The 21,219-nt window shown below is 39.6% G+C and overlaps 1 protein-coding gene across 3 annotated transcripts in view; it reads left to right on the forward strand.

Annotated features, from left to right (window-relative positions):
• UNC13B (unc-13 homolog B) overlaps positions 1 to 21,219 on the forward strand; it is a 204,692-nt gene that overhangs the window by 116,379 nt on the left and 67,094 nt on the right. For all 3 annotated transcript variants that reach the window (XM_044940001.2, XM_044940000.2, XM_044940002.2), the window contains 2 exons: positions 1,968 to 2,282; positions 4,610 to 4,700. In XM_044940001.2, coding sequence (XP_044795936.2) covers positions 1,968 to 2,282; positions 4,610 to 4,700 — 406 coding nt within the window. The remainder of the gene's footprint in view (positions 1 to 1,967; positions 2,283 to 4,609; positions 4,701 to 21,219) is intronic.

The following is a 21,219-nucleotide window of genomic DNA, read 5'->3' on the forward strand; positions in this document are numbered from 1 at the left end:
TAACCATAGCCTGCTTTTTATCCTCCTTGTGTCTTTCCCAGCACCTGAGCTTCATGTTAGGCATTAAATAACAAGAAATAATATGTGGATATTGTCATCTCTTCTCTCTACCAAATATAATTCACTTATTGGAACAATGCGCTTCCTGGTTAAAGGAAAGGCTAAATTCTGGGATTTACTTACTCTGGCTTGCTCCGCCTTGAATAATGTAGAAGGGAGGGCAAGAAGAGGCAGCAAGTCATTGAGTGGCATATATTATTAATAATTACAGCCATGTGATAGACTTGAATGCTTCCTTGGGCCTTGAACACCTATATCTGTAATAGCTGGGAGAGATCTACTTTGCTTTGCTTTTCCAAGTCTTCTAAGATGCTTTCTCCAGTGGCAATGAAATTACTAAGTAGAATATAAAATGCAAAGGATGGCTTGGAATAATCTATACTGTATATCCTATTCCATATGGATTTGCATAGCTTCTTCCAGTTTCTGAGTTTTATCATCCATGAGACTGGTGTTTGTTAGGTGTTTTTGGTAGAGTCTCCCAGGAGCTCAGGGCTATCATTTGCTGTGGAGCATTGTGCTCTATGGTGGAGCATTGTACAGGGTCCACCTGCAAAGCGTACTATTATTTCCCCTAAGAAGATGTACCATACAGGACAGTTTAAGAGTGCTGCCTTGAGCACTGGCTCAAAGCAGTCCAAAGAAGTTGGTCAAATACTTTGAAGATTGTGTGTTAGGAACTACTCAGCACAGTGGCCTGGTACCTCTCCTACTGCTATGGGATGAAAAATCAGAAATCAGCCTGGAAACACCAGATAATTGGGAGGAACCGGAGGGAAAATAACACTGGAGAACAATAAACATTAGCCCTTTAGTTAAAGCTTGACTCTTTGGCAAGGGAATTCCTTGTCTATTGTCCCCACACAGAATTAAAATGAAGGGCCCCTGACTTGGGATGGAACTATCCAGATGGGGCTAGGATAGGTCATGTAGCTCATCCCCAGGTCCCTCTCTTTTGAATAGGACTGAGTCTTTAAAATTTAGTATGGCTCAAGGGAGTAACTTCTGAATGCTATTCTTCCTATACAGTCACGATTCACTGCCATTTTCTCTATGCCTCTTATACCAGGAGAACAAATTTCCTCTCCAGGTATGGGAATTCAGGTGATTGAGAGAGGGGATTGTGCTGGTCTCTCTTCATGAACAAAAATGCATTAATGTGGCCCTGACTCAGATCTTGGAGTTGGACTGTGTCCATTTTGTCCAAAACCGAGCCATGACCTGAGAGGAACTCAGTTATAGATGGCTCTGGGATACTTCCTATGCTACCAGGGATACCACGGTAACATTCATGTCAATGAGACCATTCTCCCTGGGGAAGTTCTTTGTCCTAGCCTCTATTTGGCTTCCATTACCTTGTGCAGATGGTTGAGGGACAATTGAAGGAACATGTTCACTTTCCTTTGCACATTCTGAGGAACAGACCTTTATATTTCCAATTGGAGAGAAAGAAAAGAGTTCTCAATTTAATAGGTAACAGAAAAAGGGAGTAGAGTTCATCCATCCATTTTACTTTGTGAAAATTAGAAAACTTTGATTACAGCCACTGGACAGGTTTTTTTTAAGAAGTTCGAGCAGAGAATTTTAGGCATAAACAGACTATTTGAATAATTCTTAATGCTTACAAAATAGCAGATTAAGATAAAAAAATTCTTCAAAGTCAGTTGCAGGGTTGGGGCTAAGTGCTATTGGAGAACCCAGCATGCTGTGTTGTTTTTCCTTGTTGTGATTTTGCTGAATAGAGCCTAGTTCTTCTAGAATGTGAACTTTGCTCCTCTCTTCCCAGGAACCTCCTGTTTGTGATCCTTGCCACTGATAGAATCATTATTTCCTGGATTCATTCATTATTTTGTTCCAGTGTTTAGTTTGTATTTATTTACTAATCTGTCCTCCTCTCATTCTCACAGCCCCACCAGCAGTAGTAGGTATGGCTCCTCCTGTAACGTGAGTCAAGGAAGCTCTCAGTTAAGTGAACTGGACCAGTGTCATGAACAAGATGATGACCGTCGGGAGAGGGACTCCATTCATTCCTGCCACAGCTCCAGCAGCCTCTCCAGAGATGGACAAGTAGGTTTTGGAGAACAAGAGAAAGCCTTGGAGGTGACAGGTGAAGAGGAGAAGGGGGGAGTGTGTGAACCCAAGGAGATGAAAGAAGATGCCACAGCCCATCCACCCCCAGATATGGTGCTACACAAAGACCTTGTCCGAGGCCCCCAGGAGAGGTAGGTCATGGCTACCTTGAGGACCTCATATGGTTTCCTCAGTACCTGCCCTATGGTACTGCTGACAGAATGCAATTGCTCTGTTTGTTTCCCTGCAGCTGGGTATGGTTGTGATCAGAATACTGAGGCTTATCTCTGCACTGCTTCCATTGTTTTCTGGTGTAATTACCAAAGTATTTGGAGGAACTCTGAAGAACATTGTAGCTGCAGTGTACCAGGCCTTCTAGAGTCTGTAGTTCTTGGCTTACTAGTTGACCCCATGTATGACAACCTCTGAGTCTGAAACTGACCTGAGCCCTGAAGATTATTTCATTCAGAGGAGCTGCTTCAAATAAAACAGGCTTCCTAGCCTATTAATGTTTAAATTTTTTTGGTGAACATTGTTTTTCTTTTTTTTTTTCTTGACTAATCTGGGAGACAGTTAAAGAACTGATCTAGAAGCCAGATCTAAATCACCTTTCTGTATCCCTGGGGCCTAGCAGTACGTCTGGCAGTTGGTATCCAGAAGAAGGAAAATTTTAAACTTGTCCTTTTAACAGTCACATAATGAAGCTTAGTACTGAGTTTGAGTATTGTTATTGTTGAGCTAAATTGGTCAGTGAGTTGCTGATAGGTTGGGGCAAAGCAGGGTTTCCCAGTCTTGGCACTATTAACGTTTTTAGCCAGATAATTCTTTCTTCGTTTTTTTGTTTTGTTTTGTTTTTGATATTTTAGCTACATTGTGCAGCATGTGGTGTGGTTCCCTGACCAGGGGTTGAATTCAGGCCTCTACAGTGAAAGCACCAAATCTTAACCACTAGGCCATCAGGGGACTCCCTGAGCCAGATTATCGTTTGTTATGGGGAGCTATTGTACGCCTTGTAGAATGTTTAGTGGCATCCCTGGCCTCTGCGCACTACATGTCTGCACACTACATGTCTGCACACTACGTGTTTTCACACCAGCAGCTCTTGGTATGAAAACCAGACATGTCTCCAGATATTATTGCCAGAGTTCTCCTGAGGGGCAAAACTGTCCTTAGTTGAAAACCACTGGAGTAGAGTGACAAGAGCTAGATGTGACTTAAATTCTCAAATTTCAAGGTCATGGGAAGATCAGAGCACTGAACACTGATTATATGGTAAAAGTTAGAAAACAGTTGATGCCTCTACTGTACCACAATGGGAAGATCAGAGCACTGAACACTGATTATATGGTAAAAGTTAGAAAACAGTTGATGCCTCTACTGTACCACTCGAAGGTAGAAAATTATTTTCTGTTTGTTTTCCTGATTTTTAATTGTCTCTGGTGGCTCATCTAGTAGACAAGACATCAGAGAGACTGAGTTCTGGACCAGCTTTTTTTTTTAACTGGACTGACAACTCACTGAAAGATAGCTCTTTGTAGACCTTGGACTTTAAAGATGTTATTGTCTGGGTAGAGGTTCTTGGTCAAGCAGCAGAAGTGCCCGTCCTTCTCTCATGGCTTTGTCATCCCAGATCCTAGCTGTGCAAGTGACATCCAGGCTGGTTTCAGAAGTGCCCACAGATGTTTTAAAACAACTGATGCAGTTAAGTGGCATCAGTGCCTAGCATATATTTTGTGTGTCTGTATGGTGGTTTCTTGTTTACTGCCTTGGCGATAGATGCCAGTGAGCGAGGGGAGAAGCATCATCACCAAGAATGAACCACTATTCCACAGGTAAAACCTAGATGATTATTTGTTTAATATAGGCTAGTGTTTCTGCCTCGGAGCTCCTTTGTTATGTGTGTTGTTCCTTGCACTTAGGATGTTCCTGAGGCAGCTCAAGGAACAAGATCACAGCAGGAGGAGGGCTCTGCCTTTTTTCTTAGTGCTTTGGTGTAGACTAGGAATTGATAGGCCTTCCAAAACACTTAGTGGAGTAGAAAGGGTTTGCGGAAACACAGTTCTGCCCCCAGGATGCTATATAGAGCCCCCAAGGGAGAGTGGCCATCCTGAGGGGCGGGGAAGAGGTCTACTCCACGCCTCTCTGCACCGTTTCCATGTTAGCCACTGACTGAGGGGCCCTTGTCACTGCTTTTAGTATCCTGACCCCTAACTGTTCCAGGAGCTGCCTCATCAGGTGAGTGGAAAAAGGGAAAGAAAGAGAGGGAACAGATGAAAAGCTAAAAGCAATTGTCATTTTAGAGAAGAATTTTTTTCATGTTGGATGTTCAGGATATGCTGTTTTAGTGGCTTGAATCACTAGACAAGTATAGGCATGAATGCAAACCTTTTAATTTTAGGTATTTGGCAGTTTTGACTTGAGCACTGTCATCCTGTGGCCTGGGCTTATTTTTAACGAACATTCTTTTCTCTGTTACAAGTTTTCCTGAGGAGACTGCATCTTCGCCATTTACCCAAGCCAGAGCGCACTGGATCCGAGCAGTTACCAAGGTTCGACTCCAGCTGCAGGAGGTAGGAAGTCTGTTGTTCCGGTTCTAGCTGGGACAGTTTTTGCTTTGAAATTGGGAGACATATGGTGCTGAAGAAGCAGCCAGTGATTAGTCATATTATAGTGTGCCTCTGGGAATGCATGACAAGTAAGCTAGAGCCTTAAGAGATGGGGAGGTAGCTGTTGACTTCCTTCTACCCTAAATGATGGAACTCAAATAGACCTGGTGGGTCTGTTATTAAATGCTGTTTTGGTACTACTATCACCGGAGAGGCTATTTCGAGTTTAGGATAGGAGACTGTTTCAGGGCCTCTTAGGGTTAGTTATTGTTTCCTTTGGCCAGCCAGTTCAAGTGCCACTGGCTGACTTTTACAGGGTTGGAAATTTTACTCAGAAATTTCTGTGGGGTCCCCTCATTTAAGGTCCAAAACATCAACACATTAATATCTAAACTAATGTAAAAAAATAAAAATAGAAATATTTTTCATTTTCAATGTTGCAAGTTTGGAGTATCTTTATTTGTGTTTCAGTAGTCAGTCTTCAGGCAGAAAGGTGGTTTTTAAATGATGACAAGTGGCTGTCAGTACTATAATACCTGGCAGCTGTTAAAAATGAAGCATTCTTACCTGTGTAAACACACTTTAAAAGTAATTTATTTTGAAATAACCTAAAACTTAAGAGAAAAGTTGACAAACAGTAGTGTAAAGAACTCCCATATCCTGCTCACCAAAGTGCCCCAGTTGTTGACATTTTGTATTATTTTTGCTTTATCACCCTGCATCCATAATGATTAATCTTTTGCTGAACCATTTGAGAGAAAGGGAGAGGCATGATGTTTTCCTTTTTGTATTTTACAAAAAGGCAAGGCTGCTCTCCACTGTAACCAAGAAATCCACAATGACAACACTGTCATCAAAACCCCAGGCAAATTTTGCTAACTATCCCAACAATGTCTCTTCTCTGGTCCAGGATACAACTCAGGCTAACATGTTGCATTTAGTAATCTTGTCTCTTAATCTCCTTTAATCTGAAACAGTTCCTCTTGTTTTTGACGGATACTATAGGCCTTTCACTTTGTATTCTTCACTTTGGGTCTGTCTAGTGTTTCCTCATGTCCAGACTCAGGCCATACTTCCTTGGCAGGGATTACACAAAAATGGTATATTGGACTCTTTTTAGTGAATTGCATCAGAAAGTACATGTTGTCAGCCTGTCCTACCCCTTGTAATGTTGACCTTAATCACCTAGTTAAGGTTGTATCAATTAGATTTCTCCACTGTTAGGCACCATTTTTTCTTGGCAATTCATAAGTGTTTTGTGGTTCCGTACTCTTAGATGATGCCAGTATCTCGTTCTCATCAAATCTCCATGTACAGGCTAAGGATCCATGTATGACTCCTGTCTGAATCTACCACCACAAACGCTGGTTGCCAAATGGTAACTTTCTATTTCCATTATCCTTTCTACATTTGTTAGTTGGCATACTACTATAAGGAAGAGATTTCTCATTTTTTTCCATCAGTTTTTTATTACTAATTTTTCAAAAGTAAGGGTCTTATAATTATAATAAAGGAAAATAAATAACCTCCATGTAGAAGAAGAGTTCTGAATGAGAAAAACAAGAATGTATTGGAGCGGTTTGTTAAGGCCTTTTAAGAGGCAATTCAGAGTCTCTCAAGAATAGCTAAAAGCAGTTGCCAAAGCTTGGAATCATCTAGAGAAAAGCATGGTTTATTTAAGAGTAACCAAGAATGATTGCAATTTAATGAATATTGGAACAGTAGTAAATATATTCTTAACACAGGTCATGTAACTGAAAGCTGATTAGGTGTGGCCAAGAGGAGGAAGGGAAGCCAGAGTTTAAAGAAGGATCTGATAACAGCTGAAGATAGAGGCAGAAGTACACCATTTATACTTAAGATGAGATTTGCTGGCAGATTGATTGAGGTTGTGAGACAGTAAGTTAAGTATGGCACCAGGGACTTTCTTTCTGAGTAATTGGAAGTTCCACCTATCTGCCCTAAGATAATAATTTTTTGTTAGTTTCTTATTATTATAGAATTTCCCTATGCAGGTGTAAGTAAATATGAATTATATTCTAATCTCCCCTTTTTTCTTTACCACCCCCCCCCCAAAAAAAAATGGTATGTTATACACACAGGGAATATCTTGTTTTTTCACTTGGAGATTCTTCCATATTAGCTCTACGAGAACTTTTTTCTTTTTAAGTGGTTGCATAATATTTCATTGTATGAATGAACTACAGTATTTAATTTGTCTTCTGTTGATGTTCATTTGGTTCTTTTGGGCCATTTGCTGTAACAAACCATATTGCAAATGATTACCTTTTACATACATCATTTTTTTTGTGTTCAAATATATCTGAGGGATATGTGTTTATAATTTCAATAAATATTGCTCTCCATTTATCAGTGTCTTAAAACAACAAAGGTTTATTTTGCTCATGCTTCTTATCATCCTGTATGTTGAGAAGTTCTACTTTGTTATCTTCTGTGCAATCCAGGGTAAGTGATCAGCCAGCTTCTAGAACATTGCCGATATTGGTGGTGGAGGGAAAGAAAAGATAACAAATGAAAGAGAACATAGCAGATTACTCTTTGGCCCAGAAGATACAGCATGTCACTTTTGCTCACATTTCTATGGCTTAACCAAATTATATAATCATATATAACTTCAAGCAAATGGTATACCTTGAAATAGATAGATTGGGATATTTGTGAAAAACTTTAATAACTATCCCAAAGTATATCTGCCTTCCACCAACTTAAACTCTTACTAGTAATGTCATGACATATTGGGAATAAAAAAACCAGATCCTTTGCAGAAAGAATTTGAATAGCAATGATATAGACTACATTCCTTTCCAGTGTTGCTTCTTTCCATACTCTGTTTAGTCAACATTTCCAATATATAAAATCTTTTGTTCAAAGTACTTACTGTTTCCATGCATGGAATAAATACTCTTTCTCCTTCTCTGTGTCTCTAACTATTCATCCACATCTTTTATATCCAGTCAGGTGTCAGTTTTTGGATAAAACTTCCAGACTCTGTGCATACAGTAAACTCCCACCTGTATCTTTGGTTTTGCCTTTTGCAGTTTTGGTTACCTGTAGTTAGCCACAGTCCAAAAATAATAAATGGAAAGTTCCAGAAATAATTCTTAAGTTTTAAATTGAATGCTTTTCTGAGTAGTGTGATGAAATCTCATGCTGTCCCACTCCTTCTCATTCTGGTTGTGAATCATCCCTTTGTTCAACATATCCCACCCATTAAACACTTAGTAGCCGTCTCAGCTCCGATTGACTGTCATGAGATGGCAGTCCTTGTCATCAGATAACCATTATTTTACTTAATAATGGCTCCAGAGTGCAAGAGTAGTGATGCTAGCAATTCATTGTTTTTTTCACTTTTCCTCTTTTATTTTTTTATTAATTTTTTATTAGAGTACATTTGATTTTCAATGTTGTATTAGTTTCTGCTGTGTAGCACAGTGAATCAGCCATACATGTACAATATATCTATTCTCTAGACTTCATTCCCATATAGGTCATTACAGAGCACCAAATAGAGTTCTCTATGCTATACAGTAGGTTCTTATTAGTTATTCTTATATAAAAGTAGTGTGTGTGTATATGTCTGGCAATTCATATATACCACTGAAAAGCAGTAAAGTGCTTCCTTTAAGAGAAATGGTTGAAAGTTCTTGATTTTTAAAAGGCAAGAGGGATAGTTAAGAGTTTGTGGTGGGCATATACACACTTCTGTATTTAAAATGGATAATCAACAAGGACCTACTGTACAGCACATGGAGCTCTGCTCAATGTTATGTGACAGCCTGGATGGAAGGGGAGTTTGGAGGAGAATGGATACTTGTATATGTATGGCTGAGTCCCTTCACTGTTTTATCACCTGAAACTATCACAACAGTGTTAATTGGCGATACTCTAATACAAAAGAAAAAGTTTTTTAAAAAGTAAATTTAAAATAAGGAAAAAAAAATGATACATTGAGGTGGCTAAGATCTATAGTTAGGATGAATCTTCTAACCATGAAATTGGTAAGAAGGAAAAAGAAATTCACACTAGTTTTGCTGTCACACCTCAAACTGCAAAAGTTGTGGTCATAGTGTGTGATAAATGCTTAGTAAAATTAGAAAAAGCATTAGGTTTTTACAGTTTTAGGACAGCAAGAGAGACCACATTCACATAAATTTTATTACAGTATACAGTTGACCTTTGAACAATACGGATTTGAGCTGCATGGGTCCATTTATATGTGGGTTTTTAAAAATAAACACTATAGATCTATGCAATCTCTGATTGGTTGAATCTGCAGAGGCACAACCTTGAATCCCAAAGGCCAACTATGGGACTTGAGCATCCTTGGATTTTGATATTCATGGCAGGTCCTGGAACCAATTTTCTGTGGATACTGAGAGATAACTGTATTATAATTGTTCTATCATTAATTATTACTGTTAATTTATATATACATACAGGCATCCACTGGGGTCTTGGAACATAGCCCCAGCATAAGGAGAGACTATGTACTTTGGCTAAATTTGCATTTAATGGAGTTACTTGTTTACTGTTACATCTATCCTGTGTACTTGTAAGATCTTTGAATGCCAGGGCTATGCTTTTTATTGCTGCTGTTCTAGAGCTCAATATAGAACCTGGCAGAGTGTTTAGCCAGTCTTTTATGGATGCTTAAATCATCAGAAAAGCCCATTAGCATTTCCACAGAAATCTCCCTGTACTTCTTTATCTTCTCGTAATTCTTTAAAAAGAAAGTTTCCCAAGGCCTAGCACCTAAAGCCAATAACAGCAAAATACTAACTATTGAAGTTAGCTATGTTATATAATTTATATATACATTAATATAAAGTTAACAGAGTTTATATTACTATGTGTGAATTTAGAATTTTTCTCCCTTAGGCATTGTCTTGTGAGCTTTATTCTGAGTTATTAAGTATTTTTCAAAAGCATGTTTTAATGATTATTGGTAGATTACAGTATTCCATCATGTAGATGTTCCTTAACAGTTCCTCTTATTTCTTTACTGTTATAAATAAAGCTATGATGAATATCATTATACATAAGTTTCTTTTCATTTCTGATTATTTAACTTAGCTTTCTGAAAGTAGTCAGATAAATTGCTGAGTTTAAAAGTGCATGCCTTTTAAAGGTTTATGATAAGCTTCTACCCGTGTTTTCAGAAAAGTTTTTCCAGTTTATACTTTCAGTAATTGAATGTCTTGCACCAAGATTGAGTATTACTGTTTTAGAAATTTTTAGTCAATTTGGCAGAAGAAGAATGGTATCTCTTTGTTTTAATTGGCATTTTTTGATTACAATGGCACCCCACTCCACTACTATTGCCTGGAAAATCCCATGGACGGAGGAGCCTGGTGGGCTACAGTCCATGGGGTCGCTAAGAGTCAGACACGACTGAGCGACTTCACTTTCACTTTTCATTTTCATGCACTGGAGAAGGAAATGGCAACCCACTCCAGTGTTCTTGCCTGGAGAACCCCAGGGACAGCAGAGCCTGGTGGGCTGCCATCTATGGGGTCGCACAGAGTTGGACATGACTGAAGCGACTTAGCAGCAGCAGCAGCATAAGTTTGTAGATCTTTTACACTTCTTTAGCTGATAGTGCATTCAATAGACTTTGAGAAAGTGCCATATGGACCTAGCTACCCTTATGCCATTCCTGTAAGACTGTCAGCAACTTAAGGGAAGAGGTCATATAGGTCATCTCTGTATCTGGGCTGGCTGAGTACCTGGCCATATGTACTTAATGAGTGTTTGACATTGCTAATGCTGTTGAGGCAGTAATGTTGGTAATGTGGGTGGAATGGATGTGATTCTGTACCTTATTTGGCTTAGCTGCAGAAAAATCTGGGGGAGGAGGTGAGACTTTTTAGCTCTAGAAACAGAGACTGTGGTGGCAGCAGGTGGGTGGGTGTTCCAGGTGGAAGGGACAGTGAAGGAGATGGCATGGAGGTAGGCCATGAGGAAGACTTGACAGAAGTTCTTAGGTTGCTAAAGAAAGCTGATGGAGGAGAGTCAGTGGCAGAGATGGAACTGAGCAAATAGATTAGAAGGCTCGTGTTTAAATGGGGCCATCCCAAGAGGTCCAAGATTGTAGCTGGTTAGCTTGAGGGATGAATCAACATTTTCTCAAGAAAGATCATGAAGACAGAACAAACTGACTCTCTCCTGCAAAGTTCTCTTCTGACTGTGACTCTCTCCCCAGCAAAGAGACATGCACCTTGTGCTGCTGTTGAAGCCCTAAAAAATTAATTCCTCTTCAGAAAATAGTGAGGTTCAAGGGAGGGCCTTTGAGGACCCCATGTCTTAGGCTTAGTTGCACAAGGGAAGCACTTTTTCTGTAATTTTAAACTCCAGGAATTTTGCTCTGATCATGTCTGCCTATCTTAACTTTTATTACCTCAGCTTTTTGCCCTCATGGAGACCACAGTGATCCTTCCTTTTCCTCAAAATCTCTCAGCCTTTTCCCTAACAATTTCTATTGTAACACTAAAAAAAAAAAATAAAACAAAAAACTAAAGAATGACTTGAATAAGTAATAAATATAAAAATGTAAAGTTATATGAAAAAGATATGTATAATGTAAAGTTTTCCTCCTGCTTCAGACTTCCAGGCCATCTCCCCCATCTCTTTGTTACCTGTGTCTTTTAAATCAGTCTGGAGGTAAACTGCATTTATAAGCATGTGTCTGTGTGTATTGCATACATTGTCCTTCACTTTTTATTCATTTATTGTTGCATCTTGAAGATTTTTCCCTATCATAAAGAGCTACTGCATTTCAAAAATAGCTGCATAGTATTTTTTTTCTGTGGATGTATTACAATTTGTGTACTCTCTTCTCTATTGATGGATCTCAATTAGATGGTTGTTTCTGATATTTTGCTACTTCCACAATGTTCCAATACAAATCCTGTAGTAAACCCCAATACTTTTGGATCTCTCTTAACCACAGCTTTTAGCACCCCGCTTCAGACTTACGGTAAGCCCTACCTAAGAAAAGGCCCTACTGCCGCTTCACAGATTAGAGAGACCTCTCTTAGACAAGAGCCCTCCAGGCCCTGTCTGTCCTTTGGAAAACTGTGGAGTCCTTACCTGATATCTGATACCAGTACAGATACATTCTTTACTGGCTTAAACCTGTCAGTTCATTAAAGCCCTTTTTTGTGGAGACTATGCCTTTTTGAAAATGCCCCATGTATTACTGGATCAGGAATGAGGTTTGGTTTTCTCTGGCATTCTTTGCCACTTCAAGGCCATTACTAGATCCTTGCATAAACTGTTCTCACACCTGCCTTCCTTGTTGAAATTAGACCTCAATTTCTGCATAACTCCCCATTCAGTCATTGAAAACGTTAGTGTGTACATCACAGTTTTCCTTCTAATCTCAATTACTTTCCATAGTCCTTGTCATCATCATTATCATAGTAATCATTATTGAAGACTGTTATTTTAAGTGCTTTCCATGCATTATCCAAGTGAATCCCTACAATAATTCTACAAATTAGGCTTATGTGATTAGGCCTATTTTGTAGATTAAGAAACTGAGGTTTAGAAAGAAACTTGTCCAGCATCACCTGTGTGGTAAGAGTTAGAACCAGATTTGAATCCAGACCTATTTAACTCCAGAGGCTTCTTAATACTAGTATCTACCACCGTCATCTTAGAACCCTTGTTTTCCAAAGTGTGTTTCATAGGACTCCATTTTCTAGAAATGTTAGTAGATTCTTTATCATTTGATAAAGAGTTTTATGGTCAAAGACATTTGGAAAACACTGAGTTCCAATAGAGTGCAACATAAACAGATGGCTTTATCACAGGACTTCTCGGAAACTTGAATATATTTAGGTTTGTTGTGATTCTTCAAGAGGGGAAAAAATATAGAGCATTAAACTTTTTAAACTATGAAACTCTGATTTGAAAAAGCATCCTGTAGGAGTTATTTTCCAAGGCATACACTTGAGGAAAGTTTTTTCCAGATTATTTCTTGTCAGTTCATTAAAACTGTGTTTGTGAAGGTCCATTGCTACCTTATCCTGTGGTTGTTTTCAAGTCTTTATCTTATTGGACTCACTGCAGTATTTGATGTGCCTGCACACTCCTTGTTTTTACATCTAAGAAACCATCTCTAGTGTTCATCTTCTCTGATGTCTCTTCAGTCTCCCTTTTCTGAATTTCCTCTCTGCTCACTTCTTAAATGTCTGTGAGGAAATTGGCAATATCACCGGAGCCTCTGAAGCAGTAAGATGTTATTTGCTTTTACAGGGTGTGGAAGAAACTTGCCCAGTTTGTTAGTAATAACAGCATGCCCTTGAGCTACTAGGTCTTGCTACAGCCTGATAGTATCAGCACCTCCTGTTCTGTTATTTTAATATACAAATCTAGCTCAGTCTTTGGAATTTAACTGTTTTGGTAAAAACGAGGCAGAGGGAAGTTCCAGAGATGAAGCTGAATGGGTAATAGTAATGATATCCTTAAGAAATTAAACTGTTGCGTATTCCTTTATACACAGAGAAAAGGCCTCTACCTCTTCTTCTCCCATCTGCACTGAACTGAGCAGAAATATCCGGAAAGGACTCAAATGGTCCTTCTGCTCATGTACTCCATGTCAGGTAGGCAGCAGGCCAGAGCAGGGATGAAAGCTGAGATTGGCTTAATTCTTCTTCTCTAAAGCCAACAACTAGAATGTTCCTTCTACTCTAGTCCAAAGACTCTTGACATGAGAAAGGAAAACAGCAGGGTGCCTGGATTTTGGTTCTAGATTGTAGCCTTTATTCCCCTGCCTTTTAAATTCCTGATGAATTTTCATTTTAAATTCCTAAAAGCTCTGATTTTACCTTTTCTACCTGTTATGGGCTGAATTGCCCTCCGCTCCCTGGTTCCTATGTTGAAGTTGTAATACCCAGCGTCTTAGAATGTGATTGTATTCAGTGATAGGGCCTTTGAAGAGGTAATTACAATAAACTGAGGTACTTTGGATGGTCCCTGCTGAAATCTGACTGTATCCTTGTGAGGAGAGATTAGGACACACACATACACGGAAGGAAGGTCTTGTGAAGACAGAGAGAAGATGGCTGTCTACGTAAGCCAAGGAGAGAGGCCTCAGAGGGAACCAGCCTTGCTGAAACCTTGATCTTGGACCCCTAGCCTCCAGAACTGTAAGAATAAATTTCTGTTCCTTAAGCCACCCAGTCTGTAGTAGTATGTTATAGCAGCCCTAGCAGACAAAAACTTGGGCGGAAGGGGGAAGAAGATGGCTCAGAAGCATCAGTGTTTGTCAGCTGAGAATCTTTTATTTCCCAAGGTCTAGTTGGTGGGAAATATGCTCTCTAGGCTGCTGTATGCAGACCCATGCATGATTTCCAGTGCCTTTTGTATTTGTTTACTCTTATCCCTATTACTAATAAAATTTAGGCCTCAACTAGAAATACAAAGAACTAGGTCCTTGCAGTAGCTTAGTCTCAAAATCTGAGAGAAGTTGAACAAAGTACTTCCTATTTCTTAGTTTCCTTAGCTGTAAAATTAGGAATAATAACTGTCCCCTCTCCATAGTTTTGGTGAGATCATAGAAAAATGCATTTTTGAGGGCAGAGCTTTATACACAATTGCCTAAGTCATCAGTGGGGTTCTGATTACTGAAGTGTTGTCAGGGTTTTCTCATGACCTCCCTAGCCTAGGCCTTAGTGACCCGCCAAAGGTGTTGGGGAGCACAGCTGGAGGCTTTGCTGCCAAATAGGAACCTGGTGAAGCTACTTCCGATGGTTGAAGTGGCATAGAGCCAGTCCCGAGGATTTCAGGCTCTTACAGGGCTCTAGACTACAGATGGCGTGGTGTTCCTGGGATAACTTGCTATGCGGATCTCTCAGATGAACCTGTCTATATATGGTGCTTCTCTGGGACCTGCAAGGAAAAACATCTGTGGAGTGCTTTACCCTGAGGAGCCTGGGAGAGCAGGCCAAAGGCTACCCTGGGCACTGTGGAAACACTTTGCTGTTTTTGTGTACTTATCAGGGGAAATGCTTAATCTTTCTCTGAAATATTCTGGACCCATATGTCCTGAAACTGGGTGGTTATCAGTAATTGTTCTTCCATAAACCTTAGATCTCATTCTAAACTGTGAGTGAACCTTGAGAATTATAAGACGTCACATCTGGGACTGGGATTTGGGACGCCTTGTTTCAAAAGGTGGAGTTTGGCTCTGGTTTCTGAGGAGTATGTTGGAACATTTCTGAGGAATGCTGTCATATCATTAGCCCACCTAGAGTCAGAGGAGGGTGTCAGGTTCTGGCAGCAGGCCTTCACTCCTGCTGGTGGTATTTTCTGGACACAGTGTTAGCAAAGAGAAGTACTTTGTAAATGTGTATGGAAGGAATAAGTAACAAAGCAGCCCTTTCTGCTTTCTTCTGCTTTCACTCTTGCTGCTTATGTGACTATACAGCGATTGGGAGCATTTGATCCTGTTTGGGAAGGAATTCTTGCTCTGTAAGAGAGAATTCATCTGCAAAAGTTATTTAAAAGGAAGCAGCTAATATAGTTATTCCATTTTAAAAAATCAAGCCAGCTAATAAGTGGGTACAACTAGGTACTGTTGGGGCTGTTTGTAAGATATTTTCTTTTTAAAAGAATTAAAAAAAAATGTTTGCCTGCTCTGGGTCTTCCGTTGCAGCACACAGGCTCAGTAGTTGGGGCATGTGGGCTTAGTTGTCCCGCAGCATGTGGATTCTCAACCACTATACCGCCAGAGAAGTTCCCAGCATTTTCTTATTATTTAGGAGCTTGTAGGCCAGAGAGTTGATAGAAATATCCATCATTAACTTAAATATTAAACACTTTTTTTGGTCAGATACTTCAGTCTCTATTCTCATTTTACTCTGTGGCATTCCCTAGTAATTTTTGAAACTCCTTACTTGTAGCTTCCTATTTTCATGGGTTCTTCTGGTTCTTTGTTGCCTTGCTTGCCTCCTTTCCTGTCTGTCTCTGTCTCTTCTTTCTATACTCTCCTCCTCAGGCATCTTTTTTAATCTCAAATCTGCATCTCCTCAGCCTCTAATCCAGTCATTAATTGATATACACTAATTGAACTGCTCTATGGCCAGTACTGTGCTAGATCCTGGCTTCCATGCCGGGCAGCCAGTAGACTCCCAACAAGCCTTTCAAGCAGATGATTCCCAAATGTATACTTCTCACCCTCCCTTTTTTCCTTAGGTTCTATCCTTCATATCTAGTTATCTGCTACTGTTGTTACCACAATATCTCAATGTTTGAAGCTTCCGTTTTGGGCCTGTTCCTCTTCCTTTGTTCTCTGTTTGTATTAACATCACCATCATTTTGCTAGTTCACCCACTCAAAATTATGGTGTCATTCTTCCTTCTCTTTTACCTCCCACATTAGCTCATTTGCCAGATCTTGCTCTTTTTCTCTCTGTAATATCTTTTATCAGTCCCCTCTCTGTTCCTCTCTGTGTTCATGTTCTCTTTACTGCTTAGACTATGGTAATAGTCTTCCAGTTGTTTTCTTGCTTTTATTTTTCTTGGAATCTGTTGTGTATTCCACTATCAGACTTATCTTTCTGAAAAAGAGCATTAGTCATGGCTACTGCTTGTGCTCAGGGTTCAACTTAAATGTCACATCCTTTGAAGCCTTCCTGAAAGTCCCCATTTAGAATTAGATACACATTTTTCTCTCTTTCTATAGCATTTTATATATAGTCAATTTTGGTGTTTATCATACTGTCCTGGAATTGTGTGAGCATTTGACCTCAAGATTATATATTTCTTAAAAGAATAGCTACTATGTGACTCCTTTTGTATTAAATTCAGAAACAGGCAAAAGTAATCTGTGGTGTCAGATTTCAGGATAGTGATTATTTTGGCGCCGTAAGGGGGTAGGTAGTAACTAGATACAAGTGTAGTGGGGCTTCTGAAATTCTGATGATGTTCTGTCCTTGATCTGAATTCTGTTTACATTGGTGTACTTTTGATTTGTGTACTTTTTTGTATGTATGCTACAATTCAATAAAAAGTTTAAATAAAAGCTAGGTGAAAAGAGCATGGCAATACAAAATAGAGACTGTGTCTGTTAAACTTTATATCCCTGATGCCTGGCATCCAGCAAGTCTTAACAGATATATGTGACTGAGTGAATGAGTAAATGAATGAATGAAAATTTTTTTTCTTGAAAAACATTAGTTTTTCTTTCCATTGGTAGTTAAATTATAATTTCAACTTTTTAGCTTGACATCCATGACCACCATAAATTGGTCCAACCTACTTTTCTAACCTTTGTTAATCCAGAGCACATATCATACAGTTGGAAGAAATTGAGCCTTGAAATCAGCAAGAGCCTGAATTTGAGGTATGGCTCCACCACTTACCGACTATGTAACCTTAGGCAAGTCACCCAGTCTCTTATAAACTTAGTTTTCTCATTTCTGAATTGGATACTGTTTGCCTCCATTAATAAATATGGATTAAATAAGATAATACATGTAGGGTAGGAACTGGCATGTTGTTAACATTTAGTATATGTTACTTTTCCTTCCTTTCTAACATCACACCTTTTTGATGTGATGTCCTTTTTGTCCTTTTCATATCTTTGTTTATCCTATATCCTCTGCCTTGAATGCCTTTTCTTCTCTTCAGTTTTGACTCTTTCACAGAGCCTTCCCTGATTCTCATCCAAACCAACACCTTGAAAGGTAGAAATATTTACTCTTACAAATTCTCATACATTTCACCTGTGTCTTTTATTATACATATTAGTCCCTCACATTAACCTTTAGACATTGCCAAAGGCTGCCCTCTCATTCCAGGCCCAAAGAATAGACACTCCAGTTGTAATGCTGGAGGCAGGAGCTCTTCAGTTGGAAATAAATTGGGGCATGAAAAGGCAGGTGAAAAAAACTGATTTGGGCCTTTGATTTTTTTTTTTTAGTACTTCCTCCTGCACAGGGAGAAATTCAGATGTCTAGTCAAGGATATGGACCCAGGAGCAAAGAGTCAAGTTGCAGACTGCTTGACTTGTCGTTGGAATTGTTCTTCTATTCAAGATGTCTTTATGGCGCAGCCTGATATAAGTTAGAAGGCCTAGCAAGAGTTTGAGTCAGAAGTCTTAGGAATTGAGTGAATTTTCATGTGGAGTGGGCTTCCCTAGTGGCTCAGATGGTAAAAATCTGCCTACAATGCAGGAGACCTGGGTTCCATCCCTGGGTTGGGAAGATCCCCTGGAGGAGGCAGTGGCTACCCACTCCAGTATTCACCTGGAGTGTCTTCTCTGTTTAATATGCCTTGAGGGCCTAGTACATGTAGGTTAAAAAAAAAAAAAAGAGTTCAGGGATTCAGAGATCCTATTCCTGGCCACTTATTTTCTTGTTACTTCTGCTTTCTACTGGCATTTTCCTTGTACATATGGAAACTTAACTCCTTTCCTAGATCGTACTTGAGGTCAGGAACGAATTATCCCTATAACTTTTGATTCCTTAGGCACTCAGCAAAGTTTTGTGGGAAGATTGCTTAAAAGTATGAAGTGGTATTGCAAGACCATAGGTTATTAGTTCAAAAGGAATGAAAAGGTTTATAACAAAATAATTGCCATAAGACTATAAAGTAAGGAGTAATCCCTTTGAGTTAAGGTGGTCAGAGAAGTCTTGTCAGAGGAATTCCCAGAGAGGGCTAAATCAACAGTTGTTATTAAATATCAAGAAATAGCCAAGAAATAAAATAATGAGCTTAGAAGGATAGAAACCAAGGGATAACTTGCTTCCTTAAGCAAGTCATTAAGGAGATCCATGACTCCTTGTAAGTGGCAAGTTGTGTTCTTTCCATAAACAAGGCAGCTGAGATTTACCACCATTCCAAAGCAGGCATATCCTGAAGTACAGTCAAATATATAAAATAAGACATCTTCAAGCCAAAGGGAAGAGGTGAGTTGTAGCAAATAATCTTTGCCAATTCTGTGGGTGTCTACTTCCCTTTGCTGGTTGTCATCTTCAGGCATGCTAGGGAAATGTGTTTATTTGGTCCACACCTAAGGACATTCAGACATAAATAGCCAAAGATGACAAATTAGGAAGGGCATTCTAGATGAAAACCAACACCCTAGAGCATTTCTTATGACAGGTGAGACAAAAGCTGTTGACCGGTTTCTACCCAGAATGCTCTTCCTTCTTGGCTTTTGCCATATCTGTCCCTTGAAGTCCTTTTCTTATTTCTGACAGTTCCATCTTTGTTTCCCTTCAGCATTTCTTTTTCTCTGCTTGCCCCTTAAAACTTGATTTCCAGGGTTCTGTTTCCCATCTCATGCTCTTCTGTCGATAATCTCACCCATACACTAACGAACCCCAGATTTCTTTATCTACTTCAGTCCTCTTTTATGAACTCCACACTCATGACAAGGTGCCTGTGATATTGTCACCAGAAATTTCATAGGTACCTGATGCAGCATGTTCAAACTGTACTCATTGTTTTTTCTTTCTCCTCGATCTCCTTTCATGTATGTGCGTTATCAGCAAATGGCACTATCAGTCTTCCAAGCACAAGCGCTAACACTCCTCAGCATATGGGTATGCGTAGCAGTGCTCCGTATCATAACATTTCCTCTGTTAGGTTATGAACTCCCTAAGGGCAAGGATTATATCTTTTCATCATGCCTGGTATTATACCCAGGTACCTAGTAATTATTCATTCTATTATTTATTTATTTTGGTGAAATTGTATTCAGTTCAGTTCAATTGCTCAGTCGTGTCTGACTCTTTGTGACCCCTAATGCTCAGAGATACTGTACTAGTCTGTTAGGGCTGCCACAACAAAGGATCACAGACTGGGTGGCTTACACAACAAAAATTTATTGTCTCACAGTTCTGGAGGCTAGAAGTCCAAAATCAAGGTGTAAAGCGGGGTTAGCTCCTTCTGAGTACTGTAAGGGAAGGATCTATTCCAGTCTTCTTCCTTGGTCTGTAGGTAGTCGTCTTCTCCCTGTGTCTCTTCATACTGTTTTTTCTTTACATCTTTATGTCCAGACTTCTTTTTTTATAAAGATACCAGTCATGTTGGATAGAGCTCAACTTAAGGACCTTACTTTAACTTGATTACATCTGTAAAGACGCTGTCTCCAGACAAGGTGACACACTGAGGTACTGAGGATGGATTTTGAAAAACACAGTTCAACCCATAACAAGATACCAAAGTAGTTTTTGCTGTTTTGTCTTGTTTTCTGACAAGCACTTGTAAGGTTTTTTAGCATCCTCAGCATACTGGTTTTTACTCTCTGCTAGCACTCTAGACAGTGTCATATGGAAAGAACAAAGGACGGGATGGCACATTCAGTGAGTGTAAGGAGTTTGGTTTGACCAAACTTAGGGAATTGGGGTACTTTAGATTCCTCTAGACATGGACAGTTCAAGAAAGAACTTTGGTAATATGCCAAGGAGCAAGCATGGACTTTTTCCTGAGAGCAGTCACAGAAGGATTTTAAGAAAATGAGTGACAAAAATCTATCCATTTTAGAACTATCCCTCTAACAAATTGTCAGGAATGGATTAGGAGTAAGGAGGGGTGAAAGGGAGGTGGCTTTGGAGCAAGAGAGACTAGGGAGGATGGATATTTAAAGCAACTTGAGTGAGAGATAATGAAGCATAGACTATGGGTTGTAGAAAAAGGGATGGTTTTATAGGTGGGAAGGTAAATTGATTAGACTTTGTGACATAGGAGGGGATAAAGGATTTTGTAAGAGGATTCTGTCATTGAATAGAGAATTAGAATATAGGGATTCTAAAGATCTTGTGTCTGAGGAGAGAGGTTATTTCTGGGTGTGATGTATGGGTGAGCTGTCAGCATAGGGTTCCAATGCCTGTACCACCAACAGGGTTTCCCTTGGGCATTCCCTGCTTTCAGGCTAAATCCAGTGCTTTCTCGCTTCTGCTTTACCTAGTTGAGTACTTCCCTTTCTTCTGTGTGTGTGTGTGTGTTAGTCACTCAGTCGTGTCCAACACTTGATGACCCCGTGGACCCACCAGGCTCCTCCATTCATGGAATTCTCCAGGCAAGAAGAGTGGGGACCCCCCCACTTCTCTAGGGGGTCTTCCTGACCCAGGGACCAAACCTGGCTCTCCTAACTTGCAGGCAGATTGTTTACTGTCTGAGCCACCAGGAAAGCCCTTTCTCCCCCTAGTAATCTGTCAGAGATCCCCAGCTAATAATATAGGTATCCCTTAAGTTTTCTCTTCCTTCTTTGAACATTAGCTAGTTTTCTATAACTCAGTGCCTCAAACCAAATATATTTAAATATATAGAAAATCGTACAGGGAAAACCCCTCCTTTTTGGGAGTCCCTTCATTGAGTCCCAAGACACTTGAGATTTGTTTGTTGGCTAGGCACATATTTTGAAGAGCTTATAGAAACAGGAGCCTACACTAAGAGAATTTTCCAGAATTGGGTTCACTCAGGTAGATCTCAGAACAAGCCACAAAGAA

Source organism: Bubalus bubalis, chromosome 3, assembly GCF_019923935.1.
Source record: "Bubalus bubalis isolate 160015118507 breed Murrah chromosome 3, NDDB_SH_1, whole genome shotgun sequence".
In the NCBI taxonomy this organism is placed as follows: domain Eukaryota; kingdom Metazoa; phylum Chordata; class Mammalia; order Artiodactyla; family Bovidae; genus Bubalus; species Bubalus bubalis.